We start from the raw sequence: 21062 nt of genomic DNA, 5'->3' as shown, positions 1-21062 counted from the left end.
TATTAAACAATTGAATCATTCTTGGGTTCCTGAACCACAAATTTAATCAAAGTAGGATTAACTACTATTCATATAAAAAGGAATTACTAAATGTACAAGTAGCAGTTACAGTATGAATATAAACCAAACCGATTTCTTTCTCACAGGTAGTTTTTTTTTTAAACTAATTATACAAGATATACAATTTACAAACAAAACGTTTTTTTTCTTTAAATGTATGTTTACCCATAACGATCACGATCCTTCTGGCTTTTCGGTTTTAAGCAGGAGGTGTCAGAAAAGTTACAACTGGCATGTGGCGGCCAAGCGTTCATAGTGACGCCGCTTTTTGATCCATGATATCCGACATTTGGTTTGTGCGCTTCGCTGAGGAGCCACTGTTGTGAAGCTACCATCTGTGGGATCATGACTGAACGCCTCTAAAGCTGCTTTTATACTCGGTTTTTACACAGAAACGTAAGCACGTAAAATACATAAGCGCAGTTGTTTTGATTTTTAGTTCCTTGCTGTCTTATGGCGGCAGGTATTACCCATAACTCTCTGCGCCATTCCCTAACCAGAGAACATTTTTTAAAAAGATGGCGGATGAAATCGTCGAAGTTCCACAAAAGTATTCACCGATGTACGTTTCTTTGCTTTTTTTGGTAATTTTTTGTAAAAGTTACCGAGAAATAAACAGTGTACTATGTACTTATGTCATGCTTGATTAACAAAAATAGTCTGTTTCATTAGCGATGTATCCATTAGCCAGGTCGCTAACAGTAGCTGCTAGCTAGTGTGAGACTCCTGAAAGGATGAGCAGACCAATCACAGTCTTGCGGGCTGCAAACGGCTGGCTGTTGGATAGTTACAAATTTTAACGGACGCACTTACGTGTTATGTAAACTGCGCAAGGGGCTTACAACTGCGCTTATGTATCTTACGTGCTTACGTATCTACGTTAAAACCGAGTATAAAAGCCCCTTAAGTCAGAATCCCACTCGTAGATAGGGTTGGGTACCGAGAACCGGTACCAATATGCAACCGGTTCCAATACAACCGGTACCTACCCGGACCGAAATGCAACGCAGATTTTGGTGCTTCATTTCGGTGCCTGAGCCAATTGAACACGATCGCTAGGCAGATTCCGTGGGGCACATGTAAAACTGCCCCAGCTCCCAATGTAAACTTTGTCCTGTGTCGCTCACGCTCATTGGTGTTTTCATAGCAACAGTCTTATGACAGTGAAGAGCAGGCAAGCACAAACAAAACTAGCCATCAACCTTTTAACAGAGAAAATGCCGAAAGGTAAACGGTCAAAAGTGTGGCTGTATTTCGCACAAAAGATTCAAACATCGCGACGTGCAGCAAATGCAACAAAATAATTGTGTGAAAAAAGGGGAGAGAAGGCAAAGAGTCAACGGCAGTTCAGCAACCGAAGACTGAAAAATAAACGGAGATGACAGCTAAACTACCAACGGTAGTCTCTTAAAGGGGCAATACACATTTTCTCGTACTCAGTGTGTTCAAGTAACAAGATTAACTATAAACAAGATAGAAAAGATAGGTATAAACAAATCATAAAATGGTGAAATTTCATGAAATAAATGCAAACAAAATAATACATTTTTGACTCCAAAGGCAAATATGCTCATATTTTTGCAAAAGAAGTTTGAAGCTGTTTTTTGTATTTATTTATATTTATTTAAGTATACTATAAACTGTTGTTTACAGTTAATATAATGTTCATAGTTTGAAGTTAAAAAGTTTGAAGCTGTAGTTGGAAGCCAAGTGTTTTGTATGTATTTATATTTATAATATACTTTAAACAGTTAATATATTGTTCAATTTGAAGAAAAAAAGCCTTTCTTTAATGTCGTCAATCGTCCCTTTGTGCTTTAAAAAAAAAAGTATCGGTTCAGGCACCGTTTAGGCACCGATATCGTTTTAAAAGTATCGGTTTACCACCAGTATCGAAAAAAAAAAAACGATACCCATCCCTAATTGTCTGTACTTTCAGATACATATCTGTGTGTACAGGCCTCATCGACACCATCGAAGAGGGTTTTCTCCTGTGCAGGTCATGCGATTAGTCAGGAAAGGTGTCGCATTTTGCCGGAGAAGGCAAATATGCTGATATTTCTACAAAAGAATTGCTGAAGTATTGAAGCTGTAGTGTGTGTACAGAGTGTGTGTGTGTGTTTTGTATTTATTTAAGTATAGTCTAAACTTTTGTTAACAGTTCATATATTATTTAAGTTTTAAGTTAAAAAGTGTTTTGTATTTATTTATATATATAATCTACTTTAAACAGTTCATATATTTGGCAATAAAAAAAAGCCTTTCCTAAATGTCGTCAATCGTAATTTTTGTAATTTTTTTTGTAATTTTTTTTATAAAAGTATCGGTTCCGGCACCGTTTAGGCTCCGGTATCGTTTTAAAAGTATTGGTTATGTACCGGTATCGGATAAAAACCATACGATACCCATCCCTACTCGTAGACGACCTGATGTGGCCCATTAACCCTAAAACTGGCCGCTTCACTCCATAGAGCAACTACAAGAAAATACAGGAGTCTGGTTCCGAGCGAATAGGTCTTCCCGGAGCAGTCTATTAGTCTGTCGACTTGGTCAATCTCCGGTTAACTGTCAGTGTCAAATTCTGGTTTGTTTAGCCAACAAACCTTTTGAACACCAACTACAGCACACACAACGGGCACGGAGTCCTTGCGAGAAAGTTTTCGCCTCTCGTGTTCGCCGTCACTCACCCGCAGGTCTCTCTTTCTTTCCCCGTCCATCTCCTAATCCCCCATACACAAGCATTACACTATATGTTTGCCAACATCTCTGAAACCAGTTGGACAGGGTCCCATTGGGTGACTTGAACTTAGACATGAGCAAAAACAAACAAACTAAGAGCCAAGACAACAAGGAGTCCTTCTCATTTTCATGGCATTAGTGATCACATTTTGCCTAGATCCATACAATCCTTAATGGAATTTTGCAAGCAGACTTCAAACAGCTAAGTGACAACCTGAAATAAACTTGTTTTTCTTCAAAGTAAAAAATCCAGTAATGTCAAAATCAGTAAGAAGGGTTTTGACAAAGTGTCCAAAATGAATGTACCTAACACAGAGGAACAAGCAGTTATCATATTTGATTAAATCTTGATTTTCCCATTGACATGAATGGAATAACCTTCTCTAGTCTGCATAAAGGGGGATTCAATCTGAGAGGAAGTGGATTGTCATGAAGTACACTTATGTAAATATTTGCTGATAACATCGACACACTAATAGCTCTCGCCTCCTCGTCTCTGGCAGTAAAAACAATGTGTGCGTGTGATGTGAGCCTTCAGCTAGACCCCTTCCTGCATTACCTTAATCAACTTATGTCATCACGGAGTTACTGACTGAACATACGGCCAAACCCTGACTAAACCGCGTGCCGACAGTGCCACAGAGTATTTAACAGCACGTTCTGAGATGAAGTATGGTATATGACACATGGGCTCCCCCTACTGGTCTGAGAGTGTCATCCTGAAGTCTCCTCAGAGGTCCTCATCATGCCTGGTACAGAGGTGTCCTGCTATTGGCTCATTCCCAGAGAGGCTGAACCCATGAACCTGGCTTGGGTTGGGTTAATAGTATCTCTCTGTGTGTGTGTGTGTGTGTGTGTGTGTGTGTGTGTGTGTGTGTGTGTGTGTCTTACCCATGCACCTGGCTTGGCGTTGGATAATGGTATCTGTGTGTGTGTGTGTGTGTGCGTGCGTGCGTGCGTGCGTGCGTGCGTGCGTGCGTGCGTGCGTGCGTCTTAACCATGAACCCGGCTTGGGTTGGGTTAATGGTATCTCTGTGTGTATGTGTGTGTGTCCTACCCATGAACCTGGCTTGGGTTGGGTTAATGGTATCTGTGTGTGTGTGTGTGTGGGGGGGGGGGGTGCGTGTGTGCGTGCGTGCGTGCGTGCGTCTTAACCATGAACCTGGCTTGGGTTGGATAATGGTATCTGTGTGTGTGTGAAGGCATTTGAAGTACTTGATTGGCGGAAAATGGCTTTCAGTGGAATATTGGAACAATAATTGGCAAGACAATTGTTTAAGTCTAAAATAAACAATTTCGTCTCTGTCTGTGTGTGTGTGTGTGTGTGTGTGTGTGTGTGTGTGTGTGTGTGTGTGTGTGTGTGTGTGTGTGTGTGTGTGTCTTACACATGAAGCTTGGGTTGGTTAATGGTGCACAGACACACAACATACGGCAGCTGATAAAGGAACACAAGTGAATGAGCTCCTCATTAGTGAGAGAGATAGAGAGAGAGAGAGAGAGAGGGAGAGAGAGAGGGAGAGATATTGAGTATATTCTCTCAAGCCTCTAAATTAATCTCCTATTAATGGTAATAGACTAATAGACTTACAGATCAATCAAAAGAGCTCACTGTGGTTAGCATAGGGCTGATGATGTGGACATGTCCACTGGCCTAAAGCATAGGGCTGATGATGGGGACATGTCCACTGTGGTCTATAGCATAGGGCTGATGATGTGGACATGTCCACTGGCCTAAAGCATAGGGCTGATGATGGGGACATGTCCACTGTGGTCTATAGCATAGGGCTGATGATGTGTTCTATAGCATAGGGCTGATGATGGGGACATGTCCACTGTGGTCTATAGCATAGGGTAATGTCATACTACCGAAAACTACTCAAATTCAGCGTAAATACAACCCTGATTATATTAGATTTGGTTTTGTGAATGGAGGTGACGTCGTCGTTGAGCCCAGGGCGCAGTGTGTCGAGTGCGTTTTAAAGCTGTCTAATGAGGCGCTCAAACCTTCAAATCTGAATTGACATTTGGAGACGCGACATCCAGCCCTCACATACAGAACTGGAAAGGATGAAAGGTAGCCCGTTCTTTTTAAAACAAGTTAGACGAGTCGACGGACGTCAGTAAAGCTGCATTAGTGCTGTTTTTTGTGCGTTATCACTGAAGTGGTATTCTTAAAGAGGACATGCTTTTCTGCGCAGAGCTACCAACTCGAACTACTGCCCAGGAATGCTCGGTTCTATTTATGTTGATAATAGATTGCAGCCACAGATTTAAATCATTATTTCAATTATTTGAATCATTATATTGACCTATTTGAACCTATTTATTTGAACATTATTTTAACCTATTTGTTTGCATGTCTGAAGCATCACCTATTTTAATTAGGCCTAGCTGAGTGGTCTTGTTTGCATGTTTCATCACTTGTTTTGAGTGCATGCTATCTTTTGAGTCTATTCTGGTTTTATTTCCTTGCTTGTTTGCTGTGCACAAATAGACCTAGGCCTACTGCAATTAAGTTTCTTTATTTCAAAACTCTTTTGGATAATAAATCCCTTTTGACTGAAAATGCTCTGTCCGGTTTTATGTTGTTTTCTGGTGCACAATACAATTTTGATTGCAATATCTAGAGGAAGATTTTCTTGTATTAATTACTAGGCTCCCACCTGTAGCAGGTGCTGATGTTGCTCTTTGTGACGCATAACAATCGCTTATTAATAAGAATGGAATATAGATTAGCTAAAATAAGCGGGGTGTCTGTTGGGCCCCACCCTGTTACAAATACGAAAAGGTGGGCCTCCCTAGGGAGTAGAAAAGGTTGGGAACCCCTGGTCTATAGCATAGGGCTGATGATGTGGACATGTCCACTGTGATTAGCATAGGGCTGATGATGGTTGGGTTAATGGTATCTCTGTGTGTGTGTGTGTGTGTGTGTGTGTGTGTGTGTGTGTGTGTGTGTGTGTGTGTGGTCATGTCCACTGAGGTCTATGCACCACATCCACACATCACTGACAGTAACAGTAACACTGGAGGCTTAATACCCCCACAGAAAACAGATGTGAAGGATGGCAATCAGTAGGAGTTACTCAGTGATGTAGATCAAACAATATATACATATATAGTACATATGCTGATGCATATTACATCTCCAAAATGTTTTAATATGCACTTGTAAACATAAGAGAAGATCAGGGAATTCATAGTTAAATACAACAAAAGATCAAATAAAGTTTTTTAACAAAAGATCAAATAAAGTTTTTAAACAAATGATTGGTGGAGATGAGACAGTTTCTCTTGGTTTCTCCCGTTCCAAGCCAAAGGAGCCTAAGATGTGTGGATACAATCCGCTGTGCAGAAAAACCTCTTCCACTGGAAGCCATTTTGTATTGTTCCTTGCTGCAGCGTTTCTGATTCAGTGTCTCTCTGGCAATCTGACTGGCACCACCTCAGTCTGCCAATCATCATCACGGTCGTCGTCGTCATGGACACAGCGGATGGAATCAATCAATCACGCCTCCTCAAACTCGATGAGGTATTCGGGGTAGGTCTGGTTGCTGTCGAACACGACGAAGATCTTTGGGTGTTGCAGGTCGTCCACGCAGCTGTCGAAGACGTTCGTGAGGGTGTCGTCTTTGGAGGGGGGTCTGACGAACGAGTTGGAGCCCATGGCGTACTCGCCGACCAGGACCCGGGCCAGGAACATGCACTTGTGATGAGAGGGGGGCGCGGCAGAGAGACCGTGAGGCAGGAGACTGAGTTTATGGGTCTGTGATGACGAGTTGCAATACTTGCTGGAGTACTTGGCATCTCTGGCAAAATAGGAACCTGTGGGAGAGAGAGAGAGATTTATTATTATTATTATTATTATTATTTATTTATGTTTATTGTGCTTGTACATTTTATGTAAACATGCTTTGGCAACATTGTATTGTATGCAGTCATGCCAATAAAGCCTTTTTGAATTGAATTGAATTGAGAGAGATAACATTAAGTAGGGACCAGAGAGAGAGAGAGAGAGAGAGAGTGAGAGAGAGAGAGAGATAGACAGAGAGAGGGAGAGAGACAGAGAGTGAGAGAGAGAGAGAGAGAGAGGGAGGGAGAGAGAGAGTGAGTGAGAGAGAGAGAGAGTGCTCATAGTGTTTTTTTTTTTTTTTAAATTTAAATTTTTTTTTTTTTGTATCTATTCTTATCTGTCTATGTTTTTTCTTTACGTAATTATTATAATTGTAATGTTTTTTATTTAAGCATTTTTATTTAATGTATTTTTATTTATTTTTTTATTATTTAATTAACTTATCTGTTCCTGTATTACCATTGTTGTTATTATTATTGTTCTTATTGTTTAAGTGCTTTGGCAACAGTGTACCATACATTCATGCCAATAAAGCCATTGAAAATTGACAAAAAAAAATTGAGTGAGAGAGAGAGTGAGAGAGGGAGGGAGGGAGAGAGAGAGAGTGAGAGTGAGAGAGAGAGACAGGGAGAGAGAGAGAGAGAGAGAGAGAGAGAGAGAGAGTGAGAGAGAGAGAGAGAGAGAGATGAATTCCTTTAGTAGATGTACTTCTGAAACATGGCATACGTGAAGTCAGATGATCCTTTTTAAAGGTACACTATATTGCTTTTGTTTGAATTATTCTGAGCTGAAGATTGCCAGTGTGCTCTGAATGAATGAACTTCGAAGTTCAAAATGTAATTGATGAAAGACGCAGGGCTCTACACGTCACCACTTCTGAACGCTTCCTCACGCATTCATGAATTCACTATTCAGACATTCTCTGCCCGAAGTGAGGGCTGCAACTTACATATTTATCCTTTAAACCTTCTCTGCCCAAAGTGTGGGCTGTATCTTATATACGGCTCCTTTAAACCTTCTCTGCCCAAAGTGAGGGCTGCAACTTACATATTTCTCCTTTAAACCTTCTCTGCCCAAAGTGTGGGCTGTATCTTATATATTTCTCCTTTAAACCTTCTCTGCCCAAAGTGTGGGCTGCAACTTACATATTTCTCCTTTAAACCTTCTCTGCCCAAAGTGTGGGCTGTATCTTATATACGGCTCCTTTAAACCTTCTCTGCCCAAAGTGAGGGCTGTATCTTATATACGGCTCCTTTAAACCTTCTCTGCCCAAAGTGAGGGCTGCAACTTACATATTTCTCCTTTAAACCTTCTCTGCCCAAAGTGAGGGCTGTATCTTATATACGGCTCCTTTAAACCTTCTCTGCACAAAGTGTGGGCTGTATCTTACATATGGCTCCATTAAACGAGTGAGCGACAGTGGTACAGGAGGTAGAGAAGTCGTTTAGTAATCAGAAGGTTGCTAGTTCAATTTCCTGTCGAAGCGTCCTTGAGCAAGACACTGAACCCCTAATTGCTCCTGATGTGCAGTGTGCCATCAGTGTAAATGTGTATACATCCTTGTAAGTCGCTTTGGATAAAAGCGTCCGCTAAATTTAAATGTAAAGGCTTTACTGTGCTGCTCTGTACCTTTGCCGTAGACACATCCGTGACTCCCGGCGAGCCGCCAGTCGAAGTTAAAAGTGCAGATGGCCTGGATGTTAACGGAGGCCGTCCCGTGGAAAAGCATCCTCTCCTCGATGTCCACGCCGTTCTTAATCCTCTTCAGCTGCACTCTCTTCCTGGGGAAATGAATTAATTAACGCCGTCAATCTCCACAAATCACACCTGAAATAGCACTGTGTCTTTGGTACATAATAACTATATGGGGCGGCAGTGGTACAGGAGGTAGAGAAGTCGTTTAGTTCGATTCCCTGTCGAAGCGTCCTTGAGCAAGACACTGAACCCCTAATTGCTCCTGATGTGCAGTGTGCCATCAGTGTAAAAAAAATGTAAAAATGTGAATACATCCTTGTAAGTCGCTTTGGATAAAAGCGTCTGCTAAATGACTAAATGTAAATGTAAACTATACTTTGATGTTCAGGTATATTTACAAACAGTTATGTATAACATAAATATACATGAACATCCTAATGTAGTTAATAATACGCAGTTATATAGAACCTTACAGGCCTGATAGAACATAATCTCTGCCGCAATGTCAAGCAAGGTTGAATTCACTATTCACACATCAGTCTGGAGAGGACTGCTGTATTAAACTGAACTGATTCACTGATTCACGGATCATTCTGGAAAGAACTACTGTATTAAACTGAACTGTCTCCACTGTGGGATGCTGCTGCGGTCTCTCCACCTGATCTACAAACACACACACACACACACACACACACACACACACACACACACACACACACACACACACACACTCCTACTCTAGACTGTCTCCACTGTGGGATGCTGCTGCAGTCTCTCCACCTGATCCACACACACACACACACACACACTCTCCTAGTCTAGACTGTCTCCACTGTGGGGTCCTCATGTACTCTAGACTGTGGGGTCCTGATATAGTCTAGACTGTGGGGTCCTGATGTAGTCTAGACTGTGGGGTCCTGATGTAGTCTAGACTGTGGGGTCCTGATGTAGTCTAGACTATCTTCACTGTGGGATCCTGATGTAGTCTAGACTGTGGGGTCCTGATGTAGTCTAGACTATCTTCACTGTGGGATCCTGATGTAGTCTAGACTGTGGGGTCCTGATGTAGTCTAGACTATCTTCACTGTGGGATCCTGATGTAGTCTAGACTGTGGGGTCCTGATGTAGTCTAGACTATCTTCACTGTGGGATCCTGATGTAGTCTAGACTGTGGGGTCCTGATGTAGTCTAGACTATCTTCACTGTGGGATCCTGATGTAGTCTAGACTGTGGGGTCCTGATGTAGTCTAGACTATCTTCACTGTGGGATCCTGATGTAGTCTAGACTGTGGGGTCCTGATGTAGTCTAGACTATCTTCACTGTGGGATCCTGATGTAGTCTAGACTGTGGGGTCCTGATGTAGTCTAGACTATCTTCACTGTGGGATCCTGATGTAGTCTCTCCACCTGATCTACTCTAGACTGTCTCCACTGTGGGGTCCTGATCTACACACACACACACACACACACACACACACACACACACACACACACACCCGATCTACCTGCAGAAACCCTCTTGCTTACAGCTGCCCATTCCCACCAAACTGTTATGAACAAATTCTACTCTGCTTATAAAACATACTGTATGCCTATTTACCCCTAATATAAAACAAATGTCATCATTGACATAGTTTTCTGCTTGGCTGCTTGGCCCTGGCTCTGGGCTCTTAAAAACACTTTGAGACTATTTCAATTGTTCATGGCGCTTTATGAAGTATTCAGACATCTTTACTGGACAGGTCTGTCGTATTAAACTGAACTGATTCCATCATTGTAACAGTCCTCTTTGTCCTCTAGGTGGCGTAGTTTCTTCCTTTAGTTTTGGCTGCTTTCGTCTCTTTCTCTTTCTCTTTCCGTTTCTCCAATAGGGGGGTGGAGCCGCTTCCTTTAAATGCCGTGCTCTGATTGGCTAAGGTTTAAATGCCGTGCTCTGATTGGCTAAGGTTTAAATGCCGTGCTCTGCCTGGCTAAGGTTTAAATGCTGTGCTCTGATTGGCTAAGGTTTAAATGTCGTGCTCTGATTGGCTAAGGTTTAAATGCCGTGCTATGATTGGCTAAGGCGCTTTGTTTGCCAACACCGGATGGCCTCACGTCGTTTTTGATCGTGATGACGTTTCTACCAGAGTTTAGCCCTTTAAAATCCTTTGTTACTTTTGCCCTTTAATAAAGAAGTGAGCCCCTTTGATTCCTGGTCATCTGCTAAGTTGTAGTCAGACAAGGCTGGTTGTAACAATCAATCAGACATCTTTCTGGACAGGACAGTGGTATAGGAGGTAGAGAAGTCGTTTAGTAATCAGAAGGTTGCTAATTTGATTCCCTGTCGAAGCGTCCTTGAGCAAGACACTGAACCCCTAATTGCTCCTGATGTGCAGTGTGCCATCAGTGTAAATGAGTATACATTGTAAGTCGCTTTGGATAAAAGCGTCTGCTAAATGACTAAATGTAAATGTAGGACTGCCGTATTAAAATGAATTGACTCCAGCATTCAGACATCTTTCTGATCAGGACGGCAGTAGTGGGGGTTCAGGCAGTAGTGGGGGGTTCAGGCTGTAGTAGGGGTTCAGGCAGTAGTGGGGGTTCAGGCAGTAGTGGGGGTTCAGGCAGTAGTGGGGGTTCAGGCAGTAGTAGGGGGTTCAGGCTGTAGTAGGGGTTCAGGGTTCAGGCAGTAGTGGGGGTTCAGGCAGTAGTGGGGGTTCAGGCAGTATAGGGGTATAGGAGATCAGGCTGACCTGCAGAAGAACTCCCACAGGTCGGAGTTCTGTATCCTCCGGATGGAGCGAATGGGGCTGCTCATCGTTCGCTCGTAAAGCCCTTTGACCTCCTGGAACTCGTGTGTGTCCTGGACGAGAGGGATGAGCTGAAAAAAAACAAAAACAAAAACAAAAACAGGAAAGAATGACTGACTGACTTTTAGCTGCCCAAAAAGAAGTGAGGTGGTCGCTACTCTGGGTCGTCATGGTGGCGTCACATTACTCGTTCAGGACAGAGTACATGGAGAGTCGACCCGGAAGTTTGCAGTTTTTAGTGGGCATTTTCAACACTTCCTGGTTTCAAAGAAAATGGGCTGAATGAAAAGTTTGCCATATCGGTGGATATTAGGAGTGAACGAAACATGAAGACGAGCAGCAGCACCACTCAGTGATTTCATCTCCGTCAAAGTAACAGGATTGGTCAAAGTAACAGGATTGGTCAATGTAACAGGATTGGTCAATGTAACAGGATTGGTCAAAGTAACAGGATTGGTCAAAGTAACAGTACTGGTCAACAGTATTGGTCAAGGTTTCCTGTGGCTATTATAAGTCTATTATAGGATATTTAGGATAGGAGATATAGGATATAGGATATAGATATAAGATACAGATATAGGATATATATATATATATATATATATATATTAGGACAAAAGCTTCAGCTAAATCTAAATGCAATGTCAGTGCACATGTGAAGAGAGGTGACCGAAAGGTCAAAGGTCAAATGTCTCACCTGGTACGGCTCCTCTGAGTTCATCTTCTCCCAGTGGCAGGGCACAGGTACTGCAGGGCTGTCGCAGATGGATCTGAATGCAGCAAAAAAATAAAAAATATAAATATTTAGTATAATCCCAAGACACCCTATTGACCAAGCAGACGCTGATGCACACACACAACACACACAGGCACACACACACACACACACAGGCACACACACACACACACACACACACACACACACACACACACACACACACACAGACACACACATAGCATGGAGGGCTGTCACACTTCTCAAACCCCACTAGCACCCTGAAACAAACAAACAAACAAACAAACAAACAAACAAACAAACAAACAAACGTGTCTTTCCCACTAGCCGCCCGCACTGTATAGTCCGGTGCTTCAGCACTGCACACCTACCTCTGGGAAAATAACAAACAAACAAACAAACAAACAAACAAACAAACACACCTACCTCTGGAAATATAACAATCTCATACCAAGAAGAAGTTGGTATAATTTATATATATAAATATAAATGTTTTAAAATAAATATTATTATTTTTAGTAGTAGTAATAGAAGTGGTAATCAGTGGCAGTAGTAGTAGTATTAGTAGCATTATTGTAGCAGCAGGAGTGGATCTATTAGCAGTATCAGTAGTAGTAGGCCTGTTCACAGTATCAGCAGTAGTAGGCCTGTTAGCAGGAGTAACAGTTGTAGGCTTATTAGCAGGAGTAACAGTAATAGGCCTGTTAGCAGGAGTAACAGTAATAGGCCTGTTAGCAGGAGTAACAGTAGTAGTAGGCCTGTATCAGCAGTAGTAGTAGTAGTAGGCCTGTTAGCAGTAGTAGGCCTGTTAGCAGTAGTAGTAGTAGTAGTAGTAGTATTAGTAGTAGTAGCAGTAGTAGCAGTAGCAGTAGTAGTAGTAGTAGTAGTAGTAGTAGTAGTAGTAGTAGTAGTAGCAGTAGTAGGCATGTTAGCAGTAGTAGTAGTAGTAGTATTAGTAGTAGTAGCAGTAGTAGTAGTAGTAGTAGTAGTAGTAGTAGTAGTAGTAGGCCTGTTAGCAGTAGTAGGCCTGTATCAGCAGTAGTAGTAGTAGTAGTAGTAGTAGTAGTAGCAGTAGTAGTAGTAGTAGTAGTAGTAGTAGTAGGCCTGTTAGCAGTAGTAGGCCTGTATCAGCAGTAGTAGTAGTAGTAGCAGCAGTAGTAGTAGTAGTAGTAGTAGTAGTAGTAGTAGTAGTAATAGTAGTAGTAGTAGTAGTAGGCCTGTTAGCAGTAGTAGGCCTGTATCAGCAGTAGTAGTAGTAGTAACAGTAGTAGGCCTGTTAGCAGTAGCAGTAGTAGGCCTGTTAGCAGGAGTAACAGTAGTGGACCTGTTAGCAGTAGCAGTAGTAGTAGCGGTAGGCCTGTTAGCAGTAGTAGCAGTGGACCTGTTAGCAGTAGTAGGCCTGTTAGCAGTAGCAGTAGTAGCAGTAGTAACAGTAGTATGCCTGTTAGCAGTAGCAGTAGTAGGCCTGTTAGCAGGAGTAACAGTAGTGGACCTGTCAGCAGTAGTAGTAATAGGCCTGTTAGCAGTAGCAGTAGTAGGCCTGTTAGCAGTAGCAGTAGTGGACCTGTTAGCAGTAGTGGTAGTGGGCCTTTTAGCAGTAGCAGTAGTAGCCCTGTTAGCAGTAGCAGTAGCAGCAGTAGTCACCTGAAACTACTTCCAGATTGCAAGGCCCTCTTGACAGCTCGTTGTTTCCCCGTTGTGATGTTGGTCTGCTTCATGACTGTGTCAGAGAAGAGAAGAGAAGAGAAGAGAAGAGAAGCGAAGAGGAGAGGAGAGAAGAGAAGAGAAGAGGAGAGAAGAGAAGAGAAGCGGAGAAGAGAGGAGAGGAGAGGAGAGGAGAGGAGAGGAGAGGAGAGAAGAGAAGAGGAGAGGAGAGGAGAGGAGAGGAAAGAAGAGAAGAGAAGAGAAGAGGAGAGAAGAGAAGAGGAGAGAAGAGAAGAGAAGAGGAAAGAAGAGGAGAGGAGAGGAGAGGAGAGGAGAGAAGAGAAGAGAGGAGAGGAGAGGAGAGGAGAGGAGAGGAGAGGAGAGGAGAGAAGAGAAGAGAAGAGAAGAGAAGAGAAGAGGAGAGGAGAGGAGAGGAGAGAAGAGAAGAGAAGAGAAGAGAAGAGAAGAGAAGAGAAGAGAAGAGAAGAGAGGAGAGGAGAGGAGAGGAGAGGAGAGGAAAGAAGAGGAGAGGAGAGGAGAGGAGAGGAGAGGAGAGGAGAGAAGAGAAGAGAAGAGAAGAGGAAAGAAGAGGAGAGGAGAGGAGAGAAGAGAAGAGAAGAGAGGAGAGGAGAGGAGAGAAGAGGAGAGGAGAGGAGAGGAGAGGAGAGAAGAGAAGAGAAGAGAAGAGAGGAGAGGAGAGGAGAGGAGAGGAGAGAAGAAAAGAGAAGAGGAGAGGAGAGGAAAGAAGAGGAGAGGAGAGGAGAGGAGAGGAGAGGAGAGAAGAGAAGAGAAGAGAAGAGAAGAGAAGAGAAGAGAGGAGAGAAGAGAAGAGAAGAGAAGAGAAGAGAAGCGGAGAGGAGAGGAGAGGAAACAAGAGAAGAGGAGAGGAGAGGAGAGAAAAGAAGAGACTGGTGAAACACACACTGAAGGAACTGGGCTTAGGTCACAACTGCTCCGCTTGATAACAGCACTGTCATAGTTCATCACGGGGAGAGGGACAGAACCTAACGTCTATTCAGTTTAAGAGTATATTATCAGAACCTAACATCTATTCAGTTTAAGAGTATATTATCAGAACCTAACATCTATTCTGTTTAAGAGTATAGAATCAGAACCTAACGTCTATTCTGTTTAAGAGTATAGAAGCAGAGTGAGAGTTTGTAAGAGTATGGTATCAGAACCTAACATCTATTCTGTTTAAGAGTATATAACTTGAACCTAACATCTATTCTGTTTCAGAGTACAGAACCTAACATCTATTCTGTTTAAGAGTATATTATCAGAACCTAACATCTATTCTGTTTAAGAGTATATTATCAGAACCTAACATCTATTCTGTTTAAGAGTATATTATCAGAACCTAACATCTATTCTGTTTAAGAGTATATTATCAGAACCTAACATCTATTCTGTTTGAGTATATTATCAGAACCTAACATCTATTCTGTTTAAGAGTATATTATCAGAACCTAACATCTATTCTGTTTAAGAGTATAGTATCAGATCCTAACATCTATTCTGTTTAAGAGTATATTATCAGAACCTAACATCTATTCTGTTTCAGAGTACAGAACCTAACATCTATTCTGTTTAAGAGTATATTATCAGGACGTAACATCTATTCTGTTTAAGAGTATAGTATCAGAACGTAACATCTATTCAGTTTCAGAGTAAAGAACCTAACATCTATTCTGTTTAAGAGTAAAGAACCTAACGTCTATCCTGTTTAAGAGTATATTATCAGAACCTAACGTCTATTCAGTATCAGAGTATAGTATCAGATCCTAACATCTATTCTGTTTAAGAGTATATTATCAGAACCTAACATCTATTCTGTTTAAGAGTATATTATCAGAACCTAACACCTATTCTGTTTAAGAGTACAGTATCAGAGTGAGAGTTTGTAAGAGTATGGATGTAAACCTGCAAAATCTATCCTGTAGGCGTATTTGTTCGTGCAGAACTCCATGACGCCGCGCCGGTTGCTGTTGTAACTCTGTTCTATCACGTCACTGCTTACAGAGGAGGTCGCGAAGGGGTCAGTCTGCGAATGAAAACACAATTTTCATCATCATCAGCAGAGTCCACATTCATGACAGGCCTACTGACAGATGCACCGACGGAAGCAACAGACGTGTGGTGGTTCAGACTCACGCCAAATATGTGCCAGCGGCCGCACTCTGCCAGGTAGAACCAGGCCCAGTTGGGCTCGGACGTGTCCATATCCTCCACCACATCGTCCTTGGCCTCCGCCACGCTCACCCACGACGCCAGCATGGTGTCCCCCCCTAATCACCTGAAAGAGAGTGGTACAGGAGGTAGAGAAGTCGTTTAGTAATCAGAAGGTTGCTAGTTCGATTCCCTGTCGAAGCGTCCTTGAGCAAGACACTGAACCCCTAATTGCTCCTGATGTGCAGTGTGCCATCAGTGTAAATGTAAAATGTAAAATGTGTATACATTGTAAGTCGCACATATGTAAGTCGCTTTGGATAAAAGCGTCTGCTAAATGACTAAATGTAAATGAAAGACAACATGGACAGTCACTCTCACGGGGGAGAGACGGAAGGACGCCGTACATTTAATTTAAAGAACATCAAAGGTTTGACTATAGCACAAGACAAGTGAAATTGTATAATGCACTATGTGAAAATAGAATATTAATCTAGGTCTGATCCAATTTATAAATGATACCAACTTCTTCTTGGTATGAGATTGTTATATTCCCAGAGGTTGTTTGTTTGTTTGTTTGTTTGTTTGTTTGTTATATTCCCAGAGGTAGGTGTGTAGTGCTGAAGCACCGAACTATACAGTGCGGGCGGCTAGTGGGAAAGACAAGTGTGTTTGTTTGTTTGTTTGTTTGTTTGTCTCCCCATTGCATGACCACATAGGATAGCCTCCCATCAAGATGAATATCAGGGTGCTATAAAAGCTTGCTATTCCAACAACAACAACATCTTTCTAACCTGCATAACGTGGCTTGAAAGTTTAGACAATACAACGGCAATGGAAGCACATTTAAACCCTATACAGAACACTCAGACTCATAACGTGTCTTCAGGTTAAGACTTTAAAACGGTAGGCTACCTGTCTATGTAGGTTGTAGAGAGGTTAAGCACGAAGGCAACCTAAGCTCATGTAGACATTTGTGTTGTTATGTGAAAAGTTCTTTGCGTAGCCTACTTACCAAGTGTCCGATAGGAAGGGTTACAACCAGTCCTGTGTCCGCTACTACGTGTCTAGTGGAGAGAACATACCTGTGTCATTCACACACGGGTAGCCTATTCTGTTTTTCTTTCAGTTCCGCTGTCATTCTCGTTTTCCATGAAAACGGTCTGACATCATTTTGTAACTCCTCCCCTGTTCGTGTGCGTTGTCTTTCATATGTCTGATTATCTTCTGGATCTGTGAGTGTGTGAGAGGAGAGAAACACACAGGGAAAGAGAGAGAGAAAGAGAGAGAGAGAGAGAGAGAGAGAGAGAGAGATGATGACGGGGGTGGGTGGGTGTAAAGCCAAAAGGCAACACTCAGAACAGCGGCTAGTGGGTGTAGATTTTAATAATAACTAGTACGTATGTCTATAGAAGCGTCAGGTGTACAACGATTCAACCAAAGATTCGTTAGGCTTCACACTTACATACACAGAAATCAAAGAAAGATAAAATACCAGGGTAACCTAATAAACGGTAAACAGTCAACGTTAAAAACAGGAAATCAAAAAAGCAGGGCCGGCGAGTGCAGCCTGTGTATTAGGACAAGGCAAAAACTCACGTCAGTAAAAGGCAAGGTGTCAAGACAACAAGTCAGTGGATATTTGAAGCAAAACTACACAGGGGGAAATCACAGACACACGGAAGCAGGCAGCGGGACAAAGGTAAACAACGGGGGAGGTACATTTAAGCGACGAGGCTCGGGGGATCTTCTGAAGGGATCATACAGCGACGGGAACTCGACTCGACTAGGAACTTCGGCTATGCGTGGCTGGCGCTGGTGATTGGTGCTCCCACCTGTCAGTCAATCCAGCGTCCGGGAAACTGTAAAACACGGAAAGGAGTACAGATAGGGAGCGCACACCATAGACGCAAACAGTCAGTGAAAGAGCGAAAACAAGGACTCGGAAGAGTCGGCTCAGAGACTGTGACATTTGCAGTGATGGGTGCAACATTAGGCCCTTCCAACAGAGTAGATTAATGCCAGTTCTAAGCATGGCTTTGCCAGTAATTACTATAGCAACCATGTACAACCATTGTAAAATGCTGATGCACTGTATATCTTTGTTCAATTTTCACTGCACAAAAACTGCTGGACTACAGTATCCTACCACAGATGATAGTGTCACAGTTGATGTATTACTATAAGGGCCTACATTAGCAGTAAATAAAGGGGTTATCTCACGTGGGTGATATATCTAATGCTGAAAAAACATACGCAAGGCTTTGTTTCATATTAATAATTCACTTAATTAAATTATTATTATTATTATTATTATTATTATTATTATATTAAAGTACATGTTATGAAGCAGACCTGTTTGTCATGGTGCTTTAAACCCTCCCTGAAATAAATAAATAAATAAATAAGCCTGGTCTCGCTTTATGATGGCCTGGCCTGTAGGCTATGTGTGGGTTTAACTATAGGTTCTCAACACTACTACTAGAGTTATATATATTTCCTTTATATATTTTATATATATATATATATATATATATATATATTATTTATTATACATAATGTAACTACAGTTTACAATATATTATCCTGGTGTAAAAGAAACACGTCTAAAGAACAACAGTATAATAATCCTTGTGTATCATAGGTTCCTTCTGTTCCTATCAGCAAGAAATAGTGTAAAATGCTGATACAGTACTATCTAACTAAGAGATATGATATTATGATGTGTACTCAGCAGTGCTAATAGTAGTACCTATTGATAGCATATTACTGGTGTGCAGGAGTGCTAATAGTATTACCTATTGATAGCATACTACTGGTGTGCAGCAGTGCTAATAGTAGTAGCTATTGATAGCATACTACTGGAGTGCTAATAGTAGTACCTATTGATTGCATACTAATGGTGTGCAGGAGCGACGGGCAGACAGTGGAGTCCTCGTAAAGTAAGTGTTTACGTGTCACGCTTGCATATTACGCCGCATACTACCAGGTGGGATATACTAGTAGCATGTATTCATAGGCAAGATCAACGTCACTGGGGCCTATTCAGACAGCAGGGCAGGAAACACACACACACACACACACACACACACACACACACACACACACACACACACACACACACACACAGACACACACACACACACACACACACACACATACACACACACACACACACACACACATACACACATACACACACACACACACACACACACACACCCACACGCACACGCACACGCACACACACATACACACGCACATGCACACGCACATGCAAATGCAAACGCACACGCACACAAGGAACAAGGAACAAGAAGAGAAGGAAGAACTTTTCAGAGGAGAGATGATAGCGATACCAGTGTCATACCAGGTGAGCAGGCTGCGCACCCTGCCTGCAGTCCCTATACTGGCCATATGGAGGCAGCAGGCTGTGGACCTGCAATGGAGCATAATGAACAGTGATTATCCACACCTGGCGCCAGGTGTGGATATAAAAGCACTGCTACGCCTGATGGGAGGCCCCTTCTCAGCTTCCGCTACTCTCACACACACTTTTGGCAACGCTCCTACTCACCTACATACCCACGACACGCATCCACGCATCTTTGAGAACCCCTAGACTTTTACCTTGGATCAACCTTTGTCATTAATAAATAGTCTTACTGTTACAAGCTACACCATTGTCTGTCTCTACCGTTTTTATGTTGCGACCCACGAGCCGGTCGTAACAGAGTCTGTTTATCTTATGAGTGATATGCTTTATTTGAGTCTGTTTACCTTATGGAGTGATATGCTTTATTTGAGTCTGTTTACCTTATGGAGTGATATGCTTTATTTGAGTCTGTTTACCTTATGGAGTGATATGCTTTATTTGAGTCTGTTTACCTTAAGAGGAATATGCTTTATTTGACTACATTTCACTAAACAAAGCTACGAAACAGCAAACAGTGACTTTTGTTTCCATTATATTCTTTTTCTTAACTTAGTCTGTTAGAGGTCGTAGGTGTCTGGCATTCAAACTTTATCGCATGATATCTCAACATGAACTTCCCACTCGCTTGCAAAGTGAGTGACGTTTACACCAAGGAGGCATAAAACATTGGGAGTTGAAGCTTCCCATAGAGCAGCCCCATGTGTTTATATGCAGCCCCATGTGTGTATATGCATCCACATTGTGTGTATATGCATCCACATTGTGTTTATATGCAGCCCCATGTGTGTATGTGCATCCACATTGTGTTTATATGCATCCACATTGTGTGTATATGCAGCCCCATGTGTGTATATGCATCCACATTGTGTTTATATGCAGCCCCATGTGTGTATATGCAGCCCCATGTGTGTATATGCAGCCCCATGTGTGTATATGCAGCCCCATGTGTGTATATGCAGCCCCATGTGTGTATATGCATCCCCATGTGTGTATGTGCATCCACATTGTGTGTATATGCATCCTCATTGTGTTTATATGCATCCACATTGTGCTTATATGCATCCACATTGTGTGTATATGCATCCTCATTGTGTGTATATGCAGCCCCATTGTGCTTATATGCATCCACATTGTGTTTATATGCAGCCCCATGTGTGTATGTGCATCCACATTGTGTGTATATGCAGCCCCATGTGTGTATATGCATCCACATTGTGTTTATATGCATCCACATTGTGCTTATATGCATCCACATTGTGTTTATATGCATCCACATTGCATCCACATTGTGCTTATATGCAGCCCCATTGTGTTTATATGCATCCACATTGTGTTTATATGCATCCACATTGCATCCACATTGTGTTTATATGCATCCTCATTGTGTTTATATGCATCCACATTGTGTTTATATGCAGCCCCATTGTGTTTATATGCATCCTCATTGTGTTTATATGCATCCACATTGTGTTTATATGCATCCACATTGTGTTTATATGCATCCTCATTGTGTTTATATGCATCCACATTGTGTTTATATGCATCCACATTGTGTGTATATGCATCCACATTGTGCTTATATGCAGCCCCATGTGTGTATATGCATCCTCATTGTGTTTATATGCATCCTCATTGTGTTTTTATGCAGCCCCATGTGTGTATATGCATCCTCATTGTGTTTATATGCAGTTGCTTGAAATTGTTTTGAAATACTGATGTTTGGCTTTCATCTCATCCCATGCACCACCGTGAACCCAGATGACTGTGCATGGCGTAAACTGTGAATCATATAATGGAGAAATTGTGAGAAATTCACAGACAAGTACGTGCAATATTGCTAGTATGACTTATCTTTCCCCTTTTAGAGCAATTACAAAGTCCACAATTAACAATAGCAGATTAATGAATAAATATTAATAATATAGACATATTTCAATGCCCACA

At 42.0% G+C, this 21062-nt stretch overlaps 1 protein-coding gene across 3 annotated transcripts; it reads right to left on the bottom strand.

Annotated features, from left to right (window-relative positions):
- Window positions 1-5918: 5918 nt before the first annotated feature.
- LOC105891693 (protein mono-ADP-ribosyltransferase PARP11) lies at window positions 5919-17485 on the bottom strand. 3 transcript variants are annotated; one of them, XM_031562427.2, is made up of 9 exons: window positions 17405-17485; window positions 16698-16915; window positions 15668-15809; window positions 15437-15557; window positions 13514-13589; window positions 11831-11903; window positions 11077-11204; window positions 8279-8430; window positions 5919-6621 (listed from the first exon to the last, which is right to left on the bottom strand). In XM_031562427.2, exons 3-9 carry the CDS (start codon window positions 15788-15790, stop codon window positions 6305-6307), a joined length of 990 nt encoding a protein of 329 aa, XP_031418287.1. In that variant the 5' UTR covers window positions 15791-15809; window positions 16698-16915; window positions 17405-17485; the 3' UTR covers window positions 5919-6304. The 3 variants fall into 3 exon arrangements, with proteins under 3 accessions (XP_031418287.1, XP_031418288.1, XP_031418286.1); XM_031562428.2 differs by having other exon boundaries at window positions 16768-16915; window positions 17282-17456; XM_031562426.2 differs by having other exon boundaries at window positions 17282-17455.
- Between the last annotated feature and the right edge of the window lie 3577 nt (window positions 17486-21062).

The sequence above is a fragment of the Clupea harengus genome, chromosome 24 (assembly GCF_900700415.2).
Source record: "Clupea harengus chromosome 24, Ch_v2.0.2, whole genome shotgun sequence".
NCBI lineage: Eukaryota > Metazoa > Chordata > Actinopteri > Clupeiformes > Clupeidae > Clupea > Clupea harengus.
Note: the sequence above shows the minus strand (reverse complement) of the source record. Positions and strands in the feature narration are given on the sequence as shown.

What these genes read in the sequence shown, in the direction of transcription:
- LOC105891693 (XM_031562427.2), bottom strand. Translation starts at nt 15,790, where the DNA reads ATGCTGGCGTCGTGGGTGAGCGTGGCGGAGGCCAAGGACGATGTGGTG. An exon ending in GCCGCTGGCACATATTTGGC is followed by an intron (nt 15,558 to 15,667) that starts GTGAGTCTGAAC and finishes TTTCATTCGCAG; the next exon opens with ACTGACCCCTTCGCGACCTC. An exon ending in CTACAGGATAGATTTTGCAG is followed by an intron (nt 13,590 to 15,436) that starts GTTTACATCCAT and finishes TCTCTGACACAG; the next exon opens with TCATGAAGCAGACCAACATC.